The sequence below is a fragment of the Galeopterus variegatus genome, unplaced genomic scaffold (assembly GCF_000696425.1).
Source record: "Galeopterus variegatus unplaced genomic scaffold, G_variegatus-3.0.2 Scaffold1165, whole genome shotgun sequence".
Lineage (NCBI taxonomy): Eukaryota > Metazoa > Chordata > Mammalia > Dermoptera > Cynocephalidae > Galeopterus > Galeopterus variegatus.
In genome coordinates this window covers 97,993-114,465 of record NW_007727276.1, presented here as the reverse complement: position 1 = coordinate 114,465, position 16,473 = coordinate 97,993, and the positions used below count along the sequence as shown (strand labels likewise).

The 16,473-nt window shown below is 43.1% G+C and overlaps 1 protein-coding gene across 1 annotated transcript in view; it reads right to left on the bottom strand.

The window, feature by feature from the left end:
* LOC103592515 (voltage-dependent calcium channel subunit alpha-2/delta-3) overlaps positions 1-1,582 on the bottom strand; it is a gene marked incomplete at both ends in the record, with an annotated part of 280,594 nt that extends 279,012 nt beyond the window's left edge. Inside the window, one exon of the mRNA XM_008575267.1 lies at positions 1,466-1,582. Coding sequence (XP_008573489.1) covers positions 1,466-1,582 — 117 coding nt within the window. The remainder of the gene's footprint in view (positions 1-1,465) is intronic.
* Between the last annotated feature and the right edge of the window lie 14,891 nt (positions 1,583-16,473).

Here is a 16,473-nt window from a genome sequence, read left to right as displayed (position 1 = left end):
AAAATGTTTTAGAGACAAGCAAAGATGTGGGATTATCAGGTGTCAGGCAGAAATAACTTGTAGAAATTTGGTTTGGGCTCGCTCTGCCATTTGCAACAACATGGATGGACCTTGAGAGAATAATATTGAGTGAAAAGAGTCAGGAAGAGAAAAAGAAGTACCACATGTTCTCACTCATTGGTGAGAGCTAAAAATAAACAAATTAATTCACCCACATACACACACAAAAAAATACTGGGGGGGGGGGGGGAGAAGATATAACAACTATACTTTTTTGAAGTTGTTACAACAAGCAAATGGAAAGGACATTCTTGGGTGGGAGGGGAGAGAGGGAGGAGGGAGGGAGGTGTCGGTGATGGGCCATAATAATCTAATACATTGTATATTGACAAAATAAAAATTTAACGAAAAAAATAAAAGTAAAAAATTTTAAAAAAGAAATTTGGTTTGGCCAATTAAGTATGAAGTAGGAAGTGGTCTTTTATAACAAAGTGATTCTGGAGATAATTATTAAAACTGAAAGGTAAGCAAACTATACGTTAGAAATAAAGAATAATTGAGATTGTAATTCTTTTTTTTTTTTTTCCCCTTTTTGTCTTTTTTCGTGTCCGGCAACGGATCGCAACCCTCAGTGTCGCACCCGCACTGGACCGGGACCGGCAACAGGATCGCAACCCTCGGTGCCGCGCCTGCACCTCGCTCAACCAGTGAGCGGGAACCGGTCTGCATGTGGGATCCAAACCCGCGCTCCCAAGCGGCGCACTGTAGCAGTGCGCCACTGGGCCGGCCCGAGATTGTAATTCTTACCCACAATTCTGTGCCAATATGGCATTAGTGCAGGATATTATAACATTCACGTGTCCTAAATCAAGAATGTAAGATGCCTGTCCAGTTGCCAACAGGAATAAAGTCAGAAGTCATCTTGGAAATCCAAGATGATACACATGTGCACTGCAGTTCCCTTCATCTGGCTGATATTTTGAAATTTCATGGAGCTCTTAGTGGTCAAAACGAACATAATAATTACAGTAATGTTCCAATAGAGGTAAGGAGAACTTCCAACTTCATCTAGACATCGTTTACCCCATTGAGATTTTCAATTCCACATTTTGGCAAGTGTTGCTTAACTTATTTAGAGTTGCTTAGTTGAACCACAATGAGCCTTTAAGCGATTTTTGGCAATTAGTGAATGAAACACACAGTTGTGGCCCACCCTCTATAGCTGTACAATTAGTGGCAGCTCTGCTGAAGGCATAAAATTATAAGAAAACTGGCACCAGAACCCTATATGAAAAGGGCGAATGTGTCCCTAGTTACTGCTTTTCCTGGTTAACCAAATGGAAGAAATAAACATGTTGACGTAATAGCTGATGTAACTTCTATCTTTGAGAGGAGGGCATCTGTGCCAGCCCCTGAGGCTGCCTGTGTGCCTCCAGGCAGCACAGAGCAGAAACAAGGCACTCACCCGCACTGCCTCAGCCTTCTTGTGAAACATCTCTTCCATGCTCTTTGCCAGCTTCTTCACCAGTTGGAGGCCATCGATCTCTTCTATGGCAACATCTTTCTCATACTCTTTGTATTTCTGTAAGGAGGGAGCAACACATGATTCCATAAAACACCACAACTGTGATGTCAAAGCACATCTATCAACAAGGAACACATTAAAATAAAATTACAATAGCATTGTTTCTGTTGGATTTGGGGATACTGGAATGTATTTCAAAATGATTAAGCAAACTAGGAATAAATGTAAAAATTGATCCTGGTTCTCCTTGGAAACGTAACTATCACCCAGGAACGGAATAAACCTTAAGCCGATCAAACTCTGTCATTTGTCTATTCATAGGGGATTGATTTGTCCCATAGTTTACTCAGATTCTTGTTTAAGACAATTTTTCATTAAAAACCCATCGCACACCCTAGTGACTTATCTGTTTAAACCAGCAGTTCTCAGAATGGTCCCAAAACTCCTAGGGGTTCCTGAGACCCTTTCAGGGGTCCATGAAGTCTTCCCTTTCCAAAAGCATGTCTATGTGGAGCAGGATTTTCCTCACAGATTTCAATAAATCACAACAGACTGAACACAGAAGCAGATATAAGAATCCACCTGTCCTCTGTGAAGTCAAATATTAGACTTTCAAAATAAAATAAAAAATGCCACTCTAATTTTTTGTTTTAAAAAGTATAGTTATTTTTCATAACATATGTAATTTATGTTGACATGTAATCATTTTTTTATCTTTTGAATTAATTACTTTTTAAATTTCTTGGGTTTAATTTCTAATATGGCAAATATCAATAGATATAACCCACATACACAAAAGCTCTTAGGGGGTCCTCAATATCTGGTAAGATTGTGAAATGGTCCTAAGACCAAAAAGTTGGTTTAACTAAAGATTTCATTTTATTCCAACTGAAAATAAATATTGTTTATTAATAGGAACCTTCCAAATGGAGTCAAAACACTTTTAATGTCAAGATAAACCCATTACATTTATAAAGTTATCAAAAGGCTGGGAAATTAAAAATATTGGGAGCTACATGTTTATTCTTGTTTGCAGGGCAACTCTGACTCAGTTAACCCCTTGCCCTGAGGAAAAACAAGGGCTCCACACCTCACTCTGGCTTCAGAAACCTTGACAGTCATTTTTGAAGTGGAAAACATAATGACTTTTTAATGACAGGATAATTTTTGAGATAAAAATTTATATTTTCTCCTCATTCTTCCCACCTTTTACCTTGAAAAATGCAAATGGAGAGGAGGCTCTGTTTTTCCTTACCCCGAGGAAAACTGTGTGTGTGTGTAAGTGTGTGTGTCACACAAAACGCTTCCCTTCCTTAGTCACATCTCCAAGTCCTTTGGCAATAATACTGGATGTGCTGAAAGACAAGATTAGGGTTTAAGGACAGAAAGAGGGACTGCAAGGCTAGGAATGAACAGAGAGAATTCCTCAGATCCCCAAGACTAAAAGGATATCCTTAGTCTGGAGGTGAGGCTGGGGGCATCTGGCCATGGGTTCTAGGAGCAGCAAGATCCCCCTCTCACTCATACCAGCAGTAGGACCCTACACATGAAGTTCCCAGCACCCACCACTACACACTGGCAGAGCAGGAAGGTGGGAAGTGATCCTCAGGCCAGGCACTGGAACGTCTGACCTGAACATCAGACCCAAGGGCTTGGAGTTTCTCAGGATTAAGTTGATCCTAAAGAAATAAAGTGCTATTTCTAGACCACCTGAATCTGCACCAAGATGGACATCTGCTATATTATTTATTAGATGTTCTGAACTGTTCTGTATAGTCCTGCAATGAACCACGAGTTATAGTTTCATGCTTCTCCTTGCTCCCTGAAAACATCCATAAAATTCTTATGTGTTTGTCTTGAGGGCCTCTTTCACACATCTCACCCAGAAAACCATTATTCCTTCTTCTAGCCTTCCCCTCTTCCCCAGCAAAGCTGGCCCGGTTACCCAAGACAAGGAGGCTGCACTCTCCACCCCAGCCCCCAAAGCACTCTGTGCTCATCTCTCCTGGCAATGTAGATTGTGTGGCCCAAGAGATGAGGACAGGTCCCTGTGGTCACCACCACAGCCCACAGTAGACACTCACAGAACTTCTTTAGATGAAGCTTGTTGCAGAACTTTTACAAGGACAATGCAAGTAAGCAGCTGCATTTTCTCATGGCTATAGAAGGGTGCTATGGTTTGAATGTGTGCCCCAAAGTTCGTGTGCTGGAAACTTAATCCCCAGTGCAACAGGGTTGGGAGGTGGTGCCTAATAAGAGGCTTTCTTGCCCCATGCGCTGATATAGACAGAAGATATCAGCTCCTTGACCTTGGACTTGCCAGTCTCCAGAACTGTAAGAAATAAATTTCTCTTCTTATAAATTACCCAGTCTGTGGTATTCTGTTATAGCTATACAAAATGGACTAAGACAAAGGGTGGCCCACACCCCTCACCCTTTGGGATGTTGACTAGATTCGCCTGGGATTTGGGACCCTGGCCAGCCCAACCCTGGCTCAAGCTAACAGCGTCCTCTGGTGTCTGAAAAAAACTTCAATGGCAATCACTGGAAACTTTCCCTGAGTCCAAATGCAAGCCAATATCTTTGGAGCCAAAAATCCTGGGGGTTCTCTGCAGCCTGCCAGATGTGTTCCAAAAGCCAATGGCAGAGGCCAGCTTATTCCCAAGGCTGACTCACAACCGAAAACACAAAGTTCAAGAAGTGAGTAAAACAAAACTAATGTCAGCCTGGTATTTACAGAGTCAGTGAAATAAATCTCTGTCTTAAGTAAATCTCTAACTTAATGTGATATAGGAGCTTAAGGTAAAGAAAAATAAAATAGATTTCTCAATTAACCTTTACCTGAATCTTTTGATTTTTATATTGGGCCCTCAAATTCTGGCCATATCTGTTACTTGCATGCGTTTCTCTCCCAACAAACTTCTAGAAGGAAATTCATTTATTTAACTCCGATGTTCCCCCAAGTTTTCAATTAGATCTTCCTGCATCTTATCTTCTTCTGAGTCTCCTCTGTGAAAAGGAGTTGCTGGCTTTATGGAGATTTGTCAGTCTCCTAAGACCACTTGTGCCTATAACATAACTAATTAATCTCAACATGAAGCTCTTTGCCAAGCCCAGGATTCCAGATCTGGGACAAACTCAGCAGTTCACTGGTTCTGTTCTTGCCTGAGTCCTCTCCCTTCATGACATGGGCCAAAAGGTCCTCTTTGCAAATGGGCTAAGTGTATCCTACTTTCTCAGCACTCTGGGGAAGTTATGCCATAAGCAAAAAACACTCTGCCTTTTCAAGATGTGTGAATGCCTACTGGATCAGGTCAGAATAATGTAATGTCTTACTCTTACCAGGAAATGTTTTACTTTGCTGGAATCAAAAGATTTGAAGAACAGAGAGAATAGCCCAATGATAGTAGCTCAATTGCAAGCCCTTAGCTGCTTAGAACTGTGGTATATACCAATACCATTACAAAGGCACTTAAGGTAGGAATCCAAGCAATTTCACCTCCAGCAACTGGACAGATTGAGCCACAATAGTACAACAATCCACACAGCCATCCCACACTGTGTCCAAAAATGTAGGAAACATGTTACAATATATTACAGACAGTAATTACTTTTTGTTTTAAATCACTAATATACACAAACACATACACACACACACACACACACACACACACACACAGCCCACCCTGCTAGGAGGACATATGCCAAACTTCCTGAAGTGTGACTTGAAAATTATTTACAGCTGGCTGTGCAATTACAAATTATTTTTTTCTTTCTTCTTTTTGCTTACTTGTATTTTCTAATTTTTATAATAAACTTACTATTTTGGAAATTAGAAAATATAAAAGTTGTGGTTATATTTAGAATAGAATACAGGCACCTGATAAACAAATTCCTTTAGGTGAATGTGATCCCAATTAGAGTCTATGTCGTTAAGTGACATGCGTTCATTAGCAGAATCTAAGGAAGTCAGTAAAATTAGTCTTATGTGTATCACAGGCCCAGCACGATGCCAGAAGCTTTTCACATATTAATTTGTCTAATCCTCTCACTCCCCTGAGAGGCAAGTTTTATCCCCATGTTGCAGGTAGGGAGCTGAGGCAGAGAGATTCTGTCAGCTGCTGAAAGTCAAATGGTTAGAGAGAGAGTTTTTAAACCTAGCATCCGACTTCTAATTGCTCAGTCTTTTGAATTTGGTGGTAGAGGAGTAGAAGACTGACAGTCTTAAATATTTGCAAACTTGTTTCAGAGGGCCCATTACACTGCCGTAAAAACACCTGTTTCATTGATGTTGTAGCCAACAGTAGCTTAGACTCAGCAAGAGAATCAAATACCAAAAACTGGAGATATCACTAGTTGACAAGATCAGCAGCTGTTCCCAGTGAGCAAAAGCCACATTGCCAGGGTACATGTGATGTCACAGAAGTGGACACCATTCCTCACAGGGCTTCTGAAGGTGTGAACTTGGAGCCTGGCCCTAAAGAAGCTGACATGGCTCTTGACAATAAAAATACCTGGAGGCAGAAGAACAACCCACTCTAAAGGCAGCCCTGGAGCCTCAGCTAGAAATTACCATGGGGCTCTGGGTGGGTGACAAGTCAGCTTTTGTCCTCCAAGGTACCAAGAAAGAGCTAGAGGTTAAAGGCCTCAAACTCCTTCTCCTCCTGGGGTTTGCCTCTTCACACAGCTGTGTCAGCAATGGAGCTTTTCATTTTCCACAGCTTCAAGGACTACGCTGTAAATTACTTTTGTTTCACGTAAAAGCATTTTTCCTTTGACCGGGAAGAGGAGCTAGGAAAGTATTAGCAGGTCCCTGTAAACACGCACAAGACAAAGAGGAAGACAAAAATTGAAGAGACAGCAGTGCCACCAGATTAAAGATCCAAGCCGGCCTGGCTTTGAATCCTGTCTCTCGCACCCCACAATTGATGTGTTCCACAAACTATCCTCCGTGTCTCTAGCGCGCCAGGCAGGTGCTAGACACCAGCACGCAGTGCCAGGTGAAGCGAAGTCTAAGCAAGCGTGCAGTCTAATGGTCAGGACACTTGCGTGAGGAAACTGGCAATGAAGACACATCACGGAAAGTGCCCTGCTGGGGCAGCCACAGCAGCAACTCCCACCTCACAGGACCCTTTAAGGATGGCGAGGCTGGGAAGGTGGAGTGCAACAGGGGAGGCGAACGTCAGGCAGAGGGAGCAGCGGGTGTGAAGTTCCAGAGACAAGAGGCTGCCAGGCTCCAGGAACTGCCTGACATTCCACTTCACCAGAGCATGGAGGGCCAAGGTAGGGAACTTGGGTAACAGGCAGGGTGAGCAGAGGCCAGGTCATCAAAGCTGGTAGGCTAAGATTAAGAGCCAGGACCTCATCCCGATTTGGGCAGGGTGGAGGGGGAGGTGGAGACAGGCAACAGCCAGAGCCATTGAAGGGTTGAAGGGTAGGAGAGATCAATGATCAGATGTGTGCTTTTGAGAAAACTCAGGCTGCAGAGCGGAGGGAAGGGGAGAGAGGCAAAACGGGATGGAGACAAGGAGTCAGCAGCTGGAGTGGCCAGGATGTGGGACACAGCACAGGGAGAGGCCAGAATAGGCAAAGGGATGGGAGGTGGGGCTCCCTGGAGAGAGCCAGAGATCTCATGGTCACACATAGCAGCAATTTGGACCAGTTGGTTGCGTCACTTTAAGGAAGTCTTCGAACCTCCTGGACCTCAGTGTCCTCACTCAGGATGCCAGGGATAATGCCCGTCCTCCAGGGCTGCTCTGCGGTCTTACTGGGAGGATGTCTGTGGAAGCCCACAGCAGAGTGTCCACTCCTAATGAGCCACCTCAAACCCCAGTGCTCCTTTGTTTTTCCGACTTGGCATTTCCACTGCAAAGGATTCTAGTAAATGCTGTATTTTCACACGCATGCCTTCCTGAACTGAAGCCCCTCATGGAACAACTTCCGACAGGGTGGATCATGTGGATGCTCTTTGCTCCCCCTCCCCCAACTTGGTGCGGCAGCCAGAGGTGCCTGAGCAAGACAGCTGGTGGCTTCAGCCACAGCAGGGCCTAGGCAGAACACAGCCCTTCATAAGAGCACCTCTTAGCATTCATGACACAGAAGGAGACAAGCCTGAGAAATTTTGTATTCCCTCTGTCACGAGAGGACATCGGAAGCTCCCATTCCTTCTGTTAGCAGAATCCGCATTTGGCAAGAAATCCCGTGATGAGCCAAGAACATTCATCACTTAAGAAGGGAGACACAGAAATGCATTATTTCTACAGCATCTATTTTGCCAGATCATTTCACACAAACACCAGGAAGAGAAAAGCACTACTTCACTGTCAGAACACTTAATGCTGTTCGTACATTTGGGTCATTTTTTTTCCTACATGATAACTGCGTATCTAGAAGTTAGTCACCTGGAACTGCCCCCAGAGAGGAAGCTCGAGTCAGGGGGCTTCTGACCAACACAGCTAATTGAGATGAAAGTCAACATAGAATAGGGGCTCCGGGTGCACTTGGCACCAGGAAAAAATGCCCTCTACAGAGGGCGGGTGCAGAAAGTATCATTAGCCAAAGAGCGGGTGCATTTTAACATGGTCTCTTGGCTAAATTTTCTCATCAAAAACTGAAATTACATCTCTAGAGTGGGCATAATCCAATCGCTACATGAGGATTTGTCAGAAGGTCCAGAGGAGGAGATGGCACAGCAAGGACCTGCCCACCCCCAAGTGAGAATCAGGGATTTCGCCTCAAAGCCCATGCTTTGAGAGCAACTGGCCTGCTTCCCTGAAGTCCGCTAACCCAGATCCCAAATAAACTCTGTCACTAAGAAAGAAACCTAGAGACAGCCGAGCCCAGAACCCGTCAAGGTGGTTTGCTATGTAAGACTGGAAGCCACTTCACGTTCCCATCCTAGGGTTTGATTTTTTGTCTTGCTCTCATACCCTCAAGATCTGAAGATGTGAACTAGTCGCAGTGCGAGAGATACATTCATTACACCAATCATTTAAGTAAGGATTATGCCAACACAAAGAACGAACTTAAACCAAATTGCCATTTTCCTTCATTCAATAAATATTTACAAATCGTCTATCATGTGCCAGGCACGGGTGATGGGGGAGGTGGGGGATACATTGGCAAGTGCACATGGTTCCCTCGAGGTATCAGGAGGTTTATTTTTGGTTCATTTTATTTAACAATAAGTAATAAATAAGTTGGAACAGATCTGCATGGGTCATTTCCATCTATCTTGCACCCTCATATCCCACTCAGCTGTTCTGCATCTGTCTCCTCCCAAGGGCACACCTGTCTGCAGCATAGGCATGTCACTTCTGCCAGGTGTGAGAAGGTGTTCTGGCCAGGTACAGAAAGGACTGGTCATCACAGTCACGAGGTGAAAAGAGGGTTGCAGGAAGGGTTGTAAAGTATCAGATTAGCCAAAACCCCTAGAAAATGGGATGACCATACAGCACATACAATTCCTTGCCTCCTGGGAGAGGTGGCCTATGAAGGACTATATTCATGCCATGAGACAGTCATGAGCCATCACGAAAAGCAGCCGGTAAACAGAGGCAGCACATCTGTGACCATGGCTTAATGGACACAGGGAGCAAAGGAAGGTGGGGGAGGAAAAAGAAGAGGAGGAGTGGAGACTTTCTATAGTTTGCATGTAAGTTGTAAGCTCATCATGTGTCCCTCAAGTGGAGACAGAGTGATGTACTCCCTGCTCTGTCTCCTTTGTCTTATCCCTGGTGAAAACAGTTGACCACAATGGATTGGGTGGGAAAGAATCTGCATCAATTTTGTTGCGATGCTATTGATTTGGAACCTGGGAGCAGCATCCTGCTTGGCTTAAAATTACTGGCCAGGGTTCATATCAGAGGAGGATCACCCATGTGCACTTGGGAGGCAGTTTGGCATGGTGCTAAAACCAGGAACTCTACAGCCAGATGTACCAAGGTCAAGTCCCCATATCATCTCATACTAGCTATGTGACAAGCTGCCTGGCTCCACCAGCCTCTTTTCCTTCACATTAAAGTGGATGATACCAGACTATCCTTGGGAAGATCGAATGAGGTGACATGTATAAATTACCCAGCAGAATGCTGGACACAGAGCAAAAAACTCAAAGCATGGTGATGGTGACAGCAGAGGTGGTAATAAATCCTGACATTTGTTCTAAACTTCTGAAAAAGTCACTTTCTTGCCTTAACAACAAGAAGCAGCTCTCAACCACCAACATTCACAACCTAACAGACAAACTAGCTCCAAATGTTGCTCTGGACGGTGGTATTTTTCAAATATACTCACAAGTCACCAAGAGGTCTCCAACAAGAACTCTTTGGGAATGGCTCTCTTCTGGCAGAAACTGGTTGCTAGACATCTATATCTGTGTAGGGGGATGACAGTTTCTAGATATGTTACTAAAGATGTTACAATAAAAATTAATCATCTGCAATTTGGGGGTGTCTCCTTATAGGCGATGTCATTTTCTTATTATGACATAAATGTACTTAGTATTCCTCTCAACTCAATTATTGCATGCAGAAGTGTCACTTCAAAACACAACACTCCAAAGCAATTATGTTTCCAAGTAAACATATTTCCAAATCTTTTAAGCTCATGTTAGGAACGCTTCTTCTTAACCATAACAACAACAGAACTAACCGACTTCGTGGATCTCTCAGTCACAGAAGAATATTTTTCTATTTGAAAACGAGAAGTACCATATTGCATGAATAATTCTTTTTCACAAAGTATTCCAGTCAAGTGCCTCCAAGGTCAAACAACACCCATGATGAATGTGGTGCTCTTCTAGATCTAGTTGAGTTTTAGGAAAATCCTTGAGGAATGCAAATTTTCTCTGTCAAAGCCACCAGAACAGAAGACAGTGTGCATCAGAACAAGAGACCCCATTTAAGAATGAGGAAGAGAGAGGATGGCTGGGCATTACAACCCCAAGGACAAGCAGAGACGACACAGGGAGCAGCAGAGCTCCCAATTCTGCAGGGCTGTGGCAGAGGGACAGCTTGAGGAATTCACAGTATCACCTGTAAGCAGTGCCAGCTCTAAGGGACGAGAGACATGGAAACGGACCAGCACTGAAGGTGCTGAAGTTTCCTCAGCATGTTTTTAAGAACTTCCAGATGCGGGAAAGGAGTGGAGTGGTCTAAATGACTTCTCAAGGTGCTTTCTGTCAACACCTGAAGAGAGCAATGTCATAAGAATTATCAGGGTCTCCAGCCCCAGGGCCCCTGTAATCCACTCCCCCACTAGCTGCTTAGAGTGCCCTACTAAGTCACGGAGCTCCAGGGGCTGCCCCTCAGAGCAGTTGGCTCTGCAGTGGGTGATCTCTGACAGATTTCTACTACTTTCAGATCATCAGGTCCTGACTTAAAAGGGGACTATCTCTCCTCTCCCTGTTTTACTGTCTATACTCTTCTTTTCTTAAATCTTGATAACTCCCATAAGCTCTGATTGTTCAGCACAGTCAAATGCCACTCGCTGATAAATTTCTGTGATGATAAAGCTGAGTGTGAGTGCTGAATTACATCCCTGTTTTACACAAGGGAAATTAAGTCAGAGGCAAGCTTCTAAATAAACTAGCTGCCAATAGAACCATCCTTGCCCTGTGTGGCGTAGAACATTCTGCTCTACAACTGGGGGATTCATCTGGTTACTACACAAAATCAAAACAGTCTCAATGCTTATTTAAAAACTCCAATTCCTTGGTATTCTCTGGACGACCGCATGGGGATCTGAGGCTCTGAAATGAGACTACTTATTTTGTACATAATCCCTCACAACCCCACAAGCCAAAATAATGATTACAGGTCCATGGGTGTTAGAGAAAAAAAAATCTCATTGTATGCATTTATGAGTGTCTTTTATGTACACCAACAAATTTAACTACAGCCAAAATGCAAATACTAAAACGTTACTTTGCAAAGCTTGATATGGATTGCTTTCTGCAGCCTACTTTTTTCAAATACATTTTTCTGATGTTCCAATTAAAAATAATTCATCCTTTCTGCTCCCCAAAGATCAGAAGGAATAACAACAGTAATAATTTATTATTAATAATAGCAGCTGGCATTTACTGAGCACCTATTTTGTGTCAGGTAGATATTATTAGGGAACTGAGGCACAGTGAGATCAAGTAATTTACCCAAGGTGACACCGCTAGCAAGTGGTTTATTAGTTAAGGGGACACCAGAAACGAAAATAAAAATATCTCAAAATTTCAGTGGCTTAACATAATAGAAGTTTATTTCTTGTCCATATTACCATCCCACAAGGGGGCTCCTTGTTGTCAGACAGCCTTCCACATAGTGACTGAAGGACCGAGGATCCTCCCCTCAGGCCTTGGAGGCTCCTGCATTGAGCCAGCAGGTGGGAGACAGGGAGTGGGGAAGGCATACTGTTCTTGAACTCTTTATCCTGGAGGTGACGCTCTCAGCTCTGTTCACATTCCACTGGCAATGACTAACCACGTGGCCCAACTGGATGTAAGAGGTTCTGAGTAATGGAACCCAAGGTTAATGAGGCTTCTCCAGGCTCAAAGTCAACACTATGGACATGGGAGTCAAAATCACCAGGGGGCCTGGATTTGAATGCAGGCAACATGGCCCCAGGGTCCATGCTCTCAACTGCCATACTTTCGTTGAAAAGCTTGATAAACTATAGCTAGATGAAAGCTCAGATTAAAATTCAGCTGGGAACAATCTGCAAGATGGATACTTGAGAGCTGTAATCAAGTCACAATCTAGAGAGAGGATAATACAACTCAATCACTTGTATGTGTGATTATGGTCAGACTCAGATGTGAGAGGCCAACATTTTGCAACCAGAAAAGAACACATTATAAAAACTTCTTGGACTTTTTGTCTGATTTCTTTAATCCCAGCTCAAATAAAACTGCTATTTGAATAACATCAGTGACCTTCTCTAGCATGTGATATTAGTTGCCCAGGCACCACAGAAGTTAATTGGCTTAACTAAAGTCTTTTTAATTCTATATCCAAGATGTCCTGGAAATCGAAGGCAATCAGTGAATGAGTCTGCAAGATCCGTAACAAGCTTAGAGCTAATACTATTTGCAGCTGCTCAAGTGGTTTCTGTAGTTACAGAGCCAAAGCCAGAATGAGTGTTAGGACCCGGCATCTGAATTAATCTTTGACTCCATCAATTCCAAGATGAATACAGGGACACAGATTTATGGCACAGCTGGACCCTTGCTTTTCAGTTGGGAATGTAGAGAACCAGGGTGATATCATGCTTGATGAATTGTTATCACCCACCCTCCCCTCCTGTTGAAAGACAGGGGTGACGACTGAGTCTTCCTTCTCGTGTTGGAAAGCTTCCTCTGTAAAATGGTTAGGGAGATGCTGATATAGAATTCCCTACTGCCAGTATCAGATGCTAAGAAAAATGATCCATAGCTCAGCATCCTTTATGGAAACCTCCTTGCTTCACACATTTCCCCACCGTAGACCACAGGTCCTCTGGGAGTTGGCAGTAAGTGACCCTCCAATTTTACCCACTATAAACAGTACCAGAAACAAGATGCTACATCAGAGCCCCCCCCATGCTGAGGAGCAAAAACATCATCTGAACCCTCTAAAAATGTGGGTGTCATCAACTTCAGAATCAAATGATTTTCTGACATACTTCACCGAGCCCAGCCCACAGAACTTTTTCCCAGTGTCTTTCAAGTCACGGTGTTAGAAGACGAAAGGAACTTAGAAATAATCCATTTCCGAAGCCACTGAATCAGACACCTCCAGAGGCCAGACCGGTTACATCAGGTGAGGGAAATGAGCCAGCCTGGAATCTGTGGCACCCAGCAGAGCCTCTGTGCCACCCTAAGATGCCAGCCACTTCTTGGAGTCTTCTGATCTCTGTGTTGGAGGTGTGGCCGGGACACACTGTTGCTACCCATTCTTCCATTTGTTAAGAGAAGCCAGACATCTGTGTTTTTATGTGAAATCTCCCACTGAGTCTACCTCTTTGAACAGTCTGGGGCCCAGATAGGAAATGTCTCTAAACATCTTCCTCCTCATTCATCTTCATGCGAGGAAATCAAGACAGAGAAGAACATGGGCTCACATCCCCCAGAGGCAGCGATGCATGAGGCTTCCAGGCATCCACACACTAACTCTCCAATCCTGCTGTGATCTCCATCACAAGGTACCCTGGCCATGCAGACACTCAGAACCCGAGGATGCCTTTCCCTACAGAACTCCAAGTGTGATCAAAAGCACTTGATTCTTTGCACATTTAGGGTTGACTGTCATGGAGAAGAGACCCTGAAGCTGAGGAATCCAGGCAGGTTGAGAGAAGTCCACACACAACTCTCAAGATGGGGATTTTTCTACAGTGGTTTGAACAATCCTAGGATGTTAGGAAATGTTAACTAACGTTTCTCTCTCTCTCTTTCTCTCATACACACACACATAAAATCACTACGTTATCAATATTTTTTGTCCTAAAATGTATTTAGGAAAATATAAGGTAATTACCAATACATCCATATTGTTCTTACTATTACACTATGATATGCTTTTAAGATGGGGATTTGAGGGGTTTGGGGGTGGCATGCCACAGGCCCACAGACCCCTTCTCGGAATGATCTTTTAAATGCAAAAAAGAAAAAAACATAAGAAAGAAACTTTTATATTAAAACTTAGTTTTCAGAATGTCTAACACACAAATTTATGAGGCAGAAATACAGGTGTTTCTTCATCCGTGCATTAAGTAACAAGGTCTGGTCATGAGACTTTAGCCACCATGATCATTGATGCCGAGGATGAGTGACAGCAAGGAGATATCTGCATCGACTATGACATGGTATAAAAATATCTGTGATTTCTTTTGACGACAAAGTCACAGGAACTGCTGTGGCTTGTCACCTATATTTGTAAGTTAAGAAAGTAATAAATTTTGGTTAGTGGTTAGTGAAAATAAATGATGTCACCTTGTTCCCACCTACGTTCACAGTCCCCTGAATTCCCTCCAAGGCTGTGGACCCAGGTTAAGATCCTGAGGGTTTGCACTATCCAGGAACACCAAGAGGTCCCAGAAAAGGTCACCTGATGTGTGAATAGTGACAGCAGACCTGCCATTGAACAACACCTATTGACAACTGCTGGCCTATGTCACCGTGTCATGTGTACTGTCTAATCATTGGCATATATTTATGATGTGATTTAAGGTTTCCAGATTTTAAACTTATACATAAAATTTTGGACATTTCCTGAAACAATTAATTCTTCTGCCAGGTGGTTTTGCTGTCTATGTAAGTATAGATTATATCTCTGGGTGTTCTGTCAATAAATGATGATTTCTCAAATGAATCAGGGAAGAGTAAACACTAAACTGGAAACAATTTTATCTCAGGCCAGAGTCATAGAGTAGAATTAATGGAAACTATAATTTTTCCCTATATATGACTGGGTTATTAGAATTCTTCATATAGAGCATACATTCATGTATTATTTGTGTGATTAAGAATGTATAAAGTGTCAAGTTCAAAGAAATGTAGTAATCACCAATATAAAAATATAATAAATGTCTCATAATGTGCAAAGAGGAATGTGACTGACTCAGGTTATGCTCAAGACATGAACTAAACAACCCACAGAACAAGCTTGGCCTTTGTCCACAGCTACTACATTACTGTGTCAAAAAAACATTGCAGCTAATGGCTATCTACTTATCACAGCAATCTCTGACCAAATAATGCTAAGTAAAGATGCATGTTACACAAGTGTGTTATGTTTATAACTAAAGCCACGTAAAAACAGAAAGCAAAACATGCTGGGAGAGATCACAACAAAACTCCAGTCATGGCTGGGTGTGGTGGCACAATTTTAGATGGATTTTTCCAGTTTTCCACATTTGTTATGGGATATTAGTTTTAGAATGGGAAAAGTAAAGACTAAAATGGGGAAAAATAGAAAGGTAAGGATGGAACTCAAATCCATGCAAGCTGGCTCCAGACCCCATGCTCTGACCTCCCCTGAAATATTTGAAGGCAAAATGAGACTTTTTATAATTATAAAAGCAAAACGTGCTCAGTGCAGGGAGAATAATCAGATGGAAGCTGTAAGCTAATAGAAGAAAACAACAACAAAAAACCCTTAATCCTACTTCCCCAAAATACCACACTGAGTTTACTCCTCAGTTATATCCTTACAGATTTATATTAATGAAAGATTATAAATGCAAATATCTTTTTACAAAATGAGATTATCCTGTACATGCCAATGTGATCTATTTTCAAATTATTTCCCCAGGAAGCTTAAGCACAAAATAGTTCATCCTTCAGACCACCAAAGTAAAGAAGGGGCACGTCCAAGGGTCCGACCACCCAGGGAAAAACCCCACACAAACACTGAGACCTGTGGTGTGAATGTGGCCAAGGCAATAGAATACAGGCTTCTCAAGGAAGAGGGGTATATTTGAAGCAGTGCTTCTCAACAAGGAACCATTTTTTTCTGCCGGGACACTTGGCAGTGTCTGGAGACGTTTTTGATTTTCACAGTTGGGGGAAGAGCCGGAGTTGCTACTGAATCTAGTGGGTAGAGGTCAGGGATGCTGCTGAGCATCCTACAAAGCACAGAGCAGCCTCACAACAAAGAATCATCCCACCAAATATGTCAATAGTACAGAGGTTCAGAAAACCTGGGCTAGAGAATCATTTTCAGTCCGGAATGCATACAACACAAATCCTGATGCCTCTCAAGCCCAGACTCCCTCCAAAAGCTGAAATTCTGTCCAAGGCATCTTGAACAAGTGTCCTGGGCTCTTCCAGGGAGAGGCTCTTGCAGCCCCACAAGGCAGTTCCTCCTACTGCTGGGCAGCATTGAGCAACAGAAAACACTCTCAGCCTGCCTCCCTGTAATCCTGCCCTTAGAACCCAGTTCTGCTGACCGACTAGTTATACAGACCAAGTCTCATGC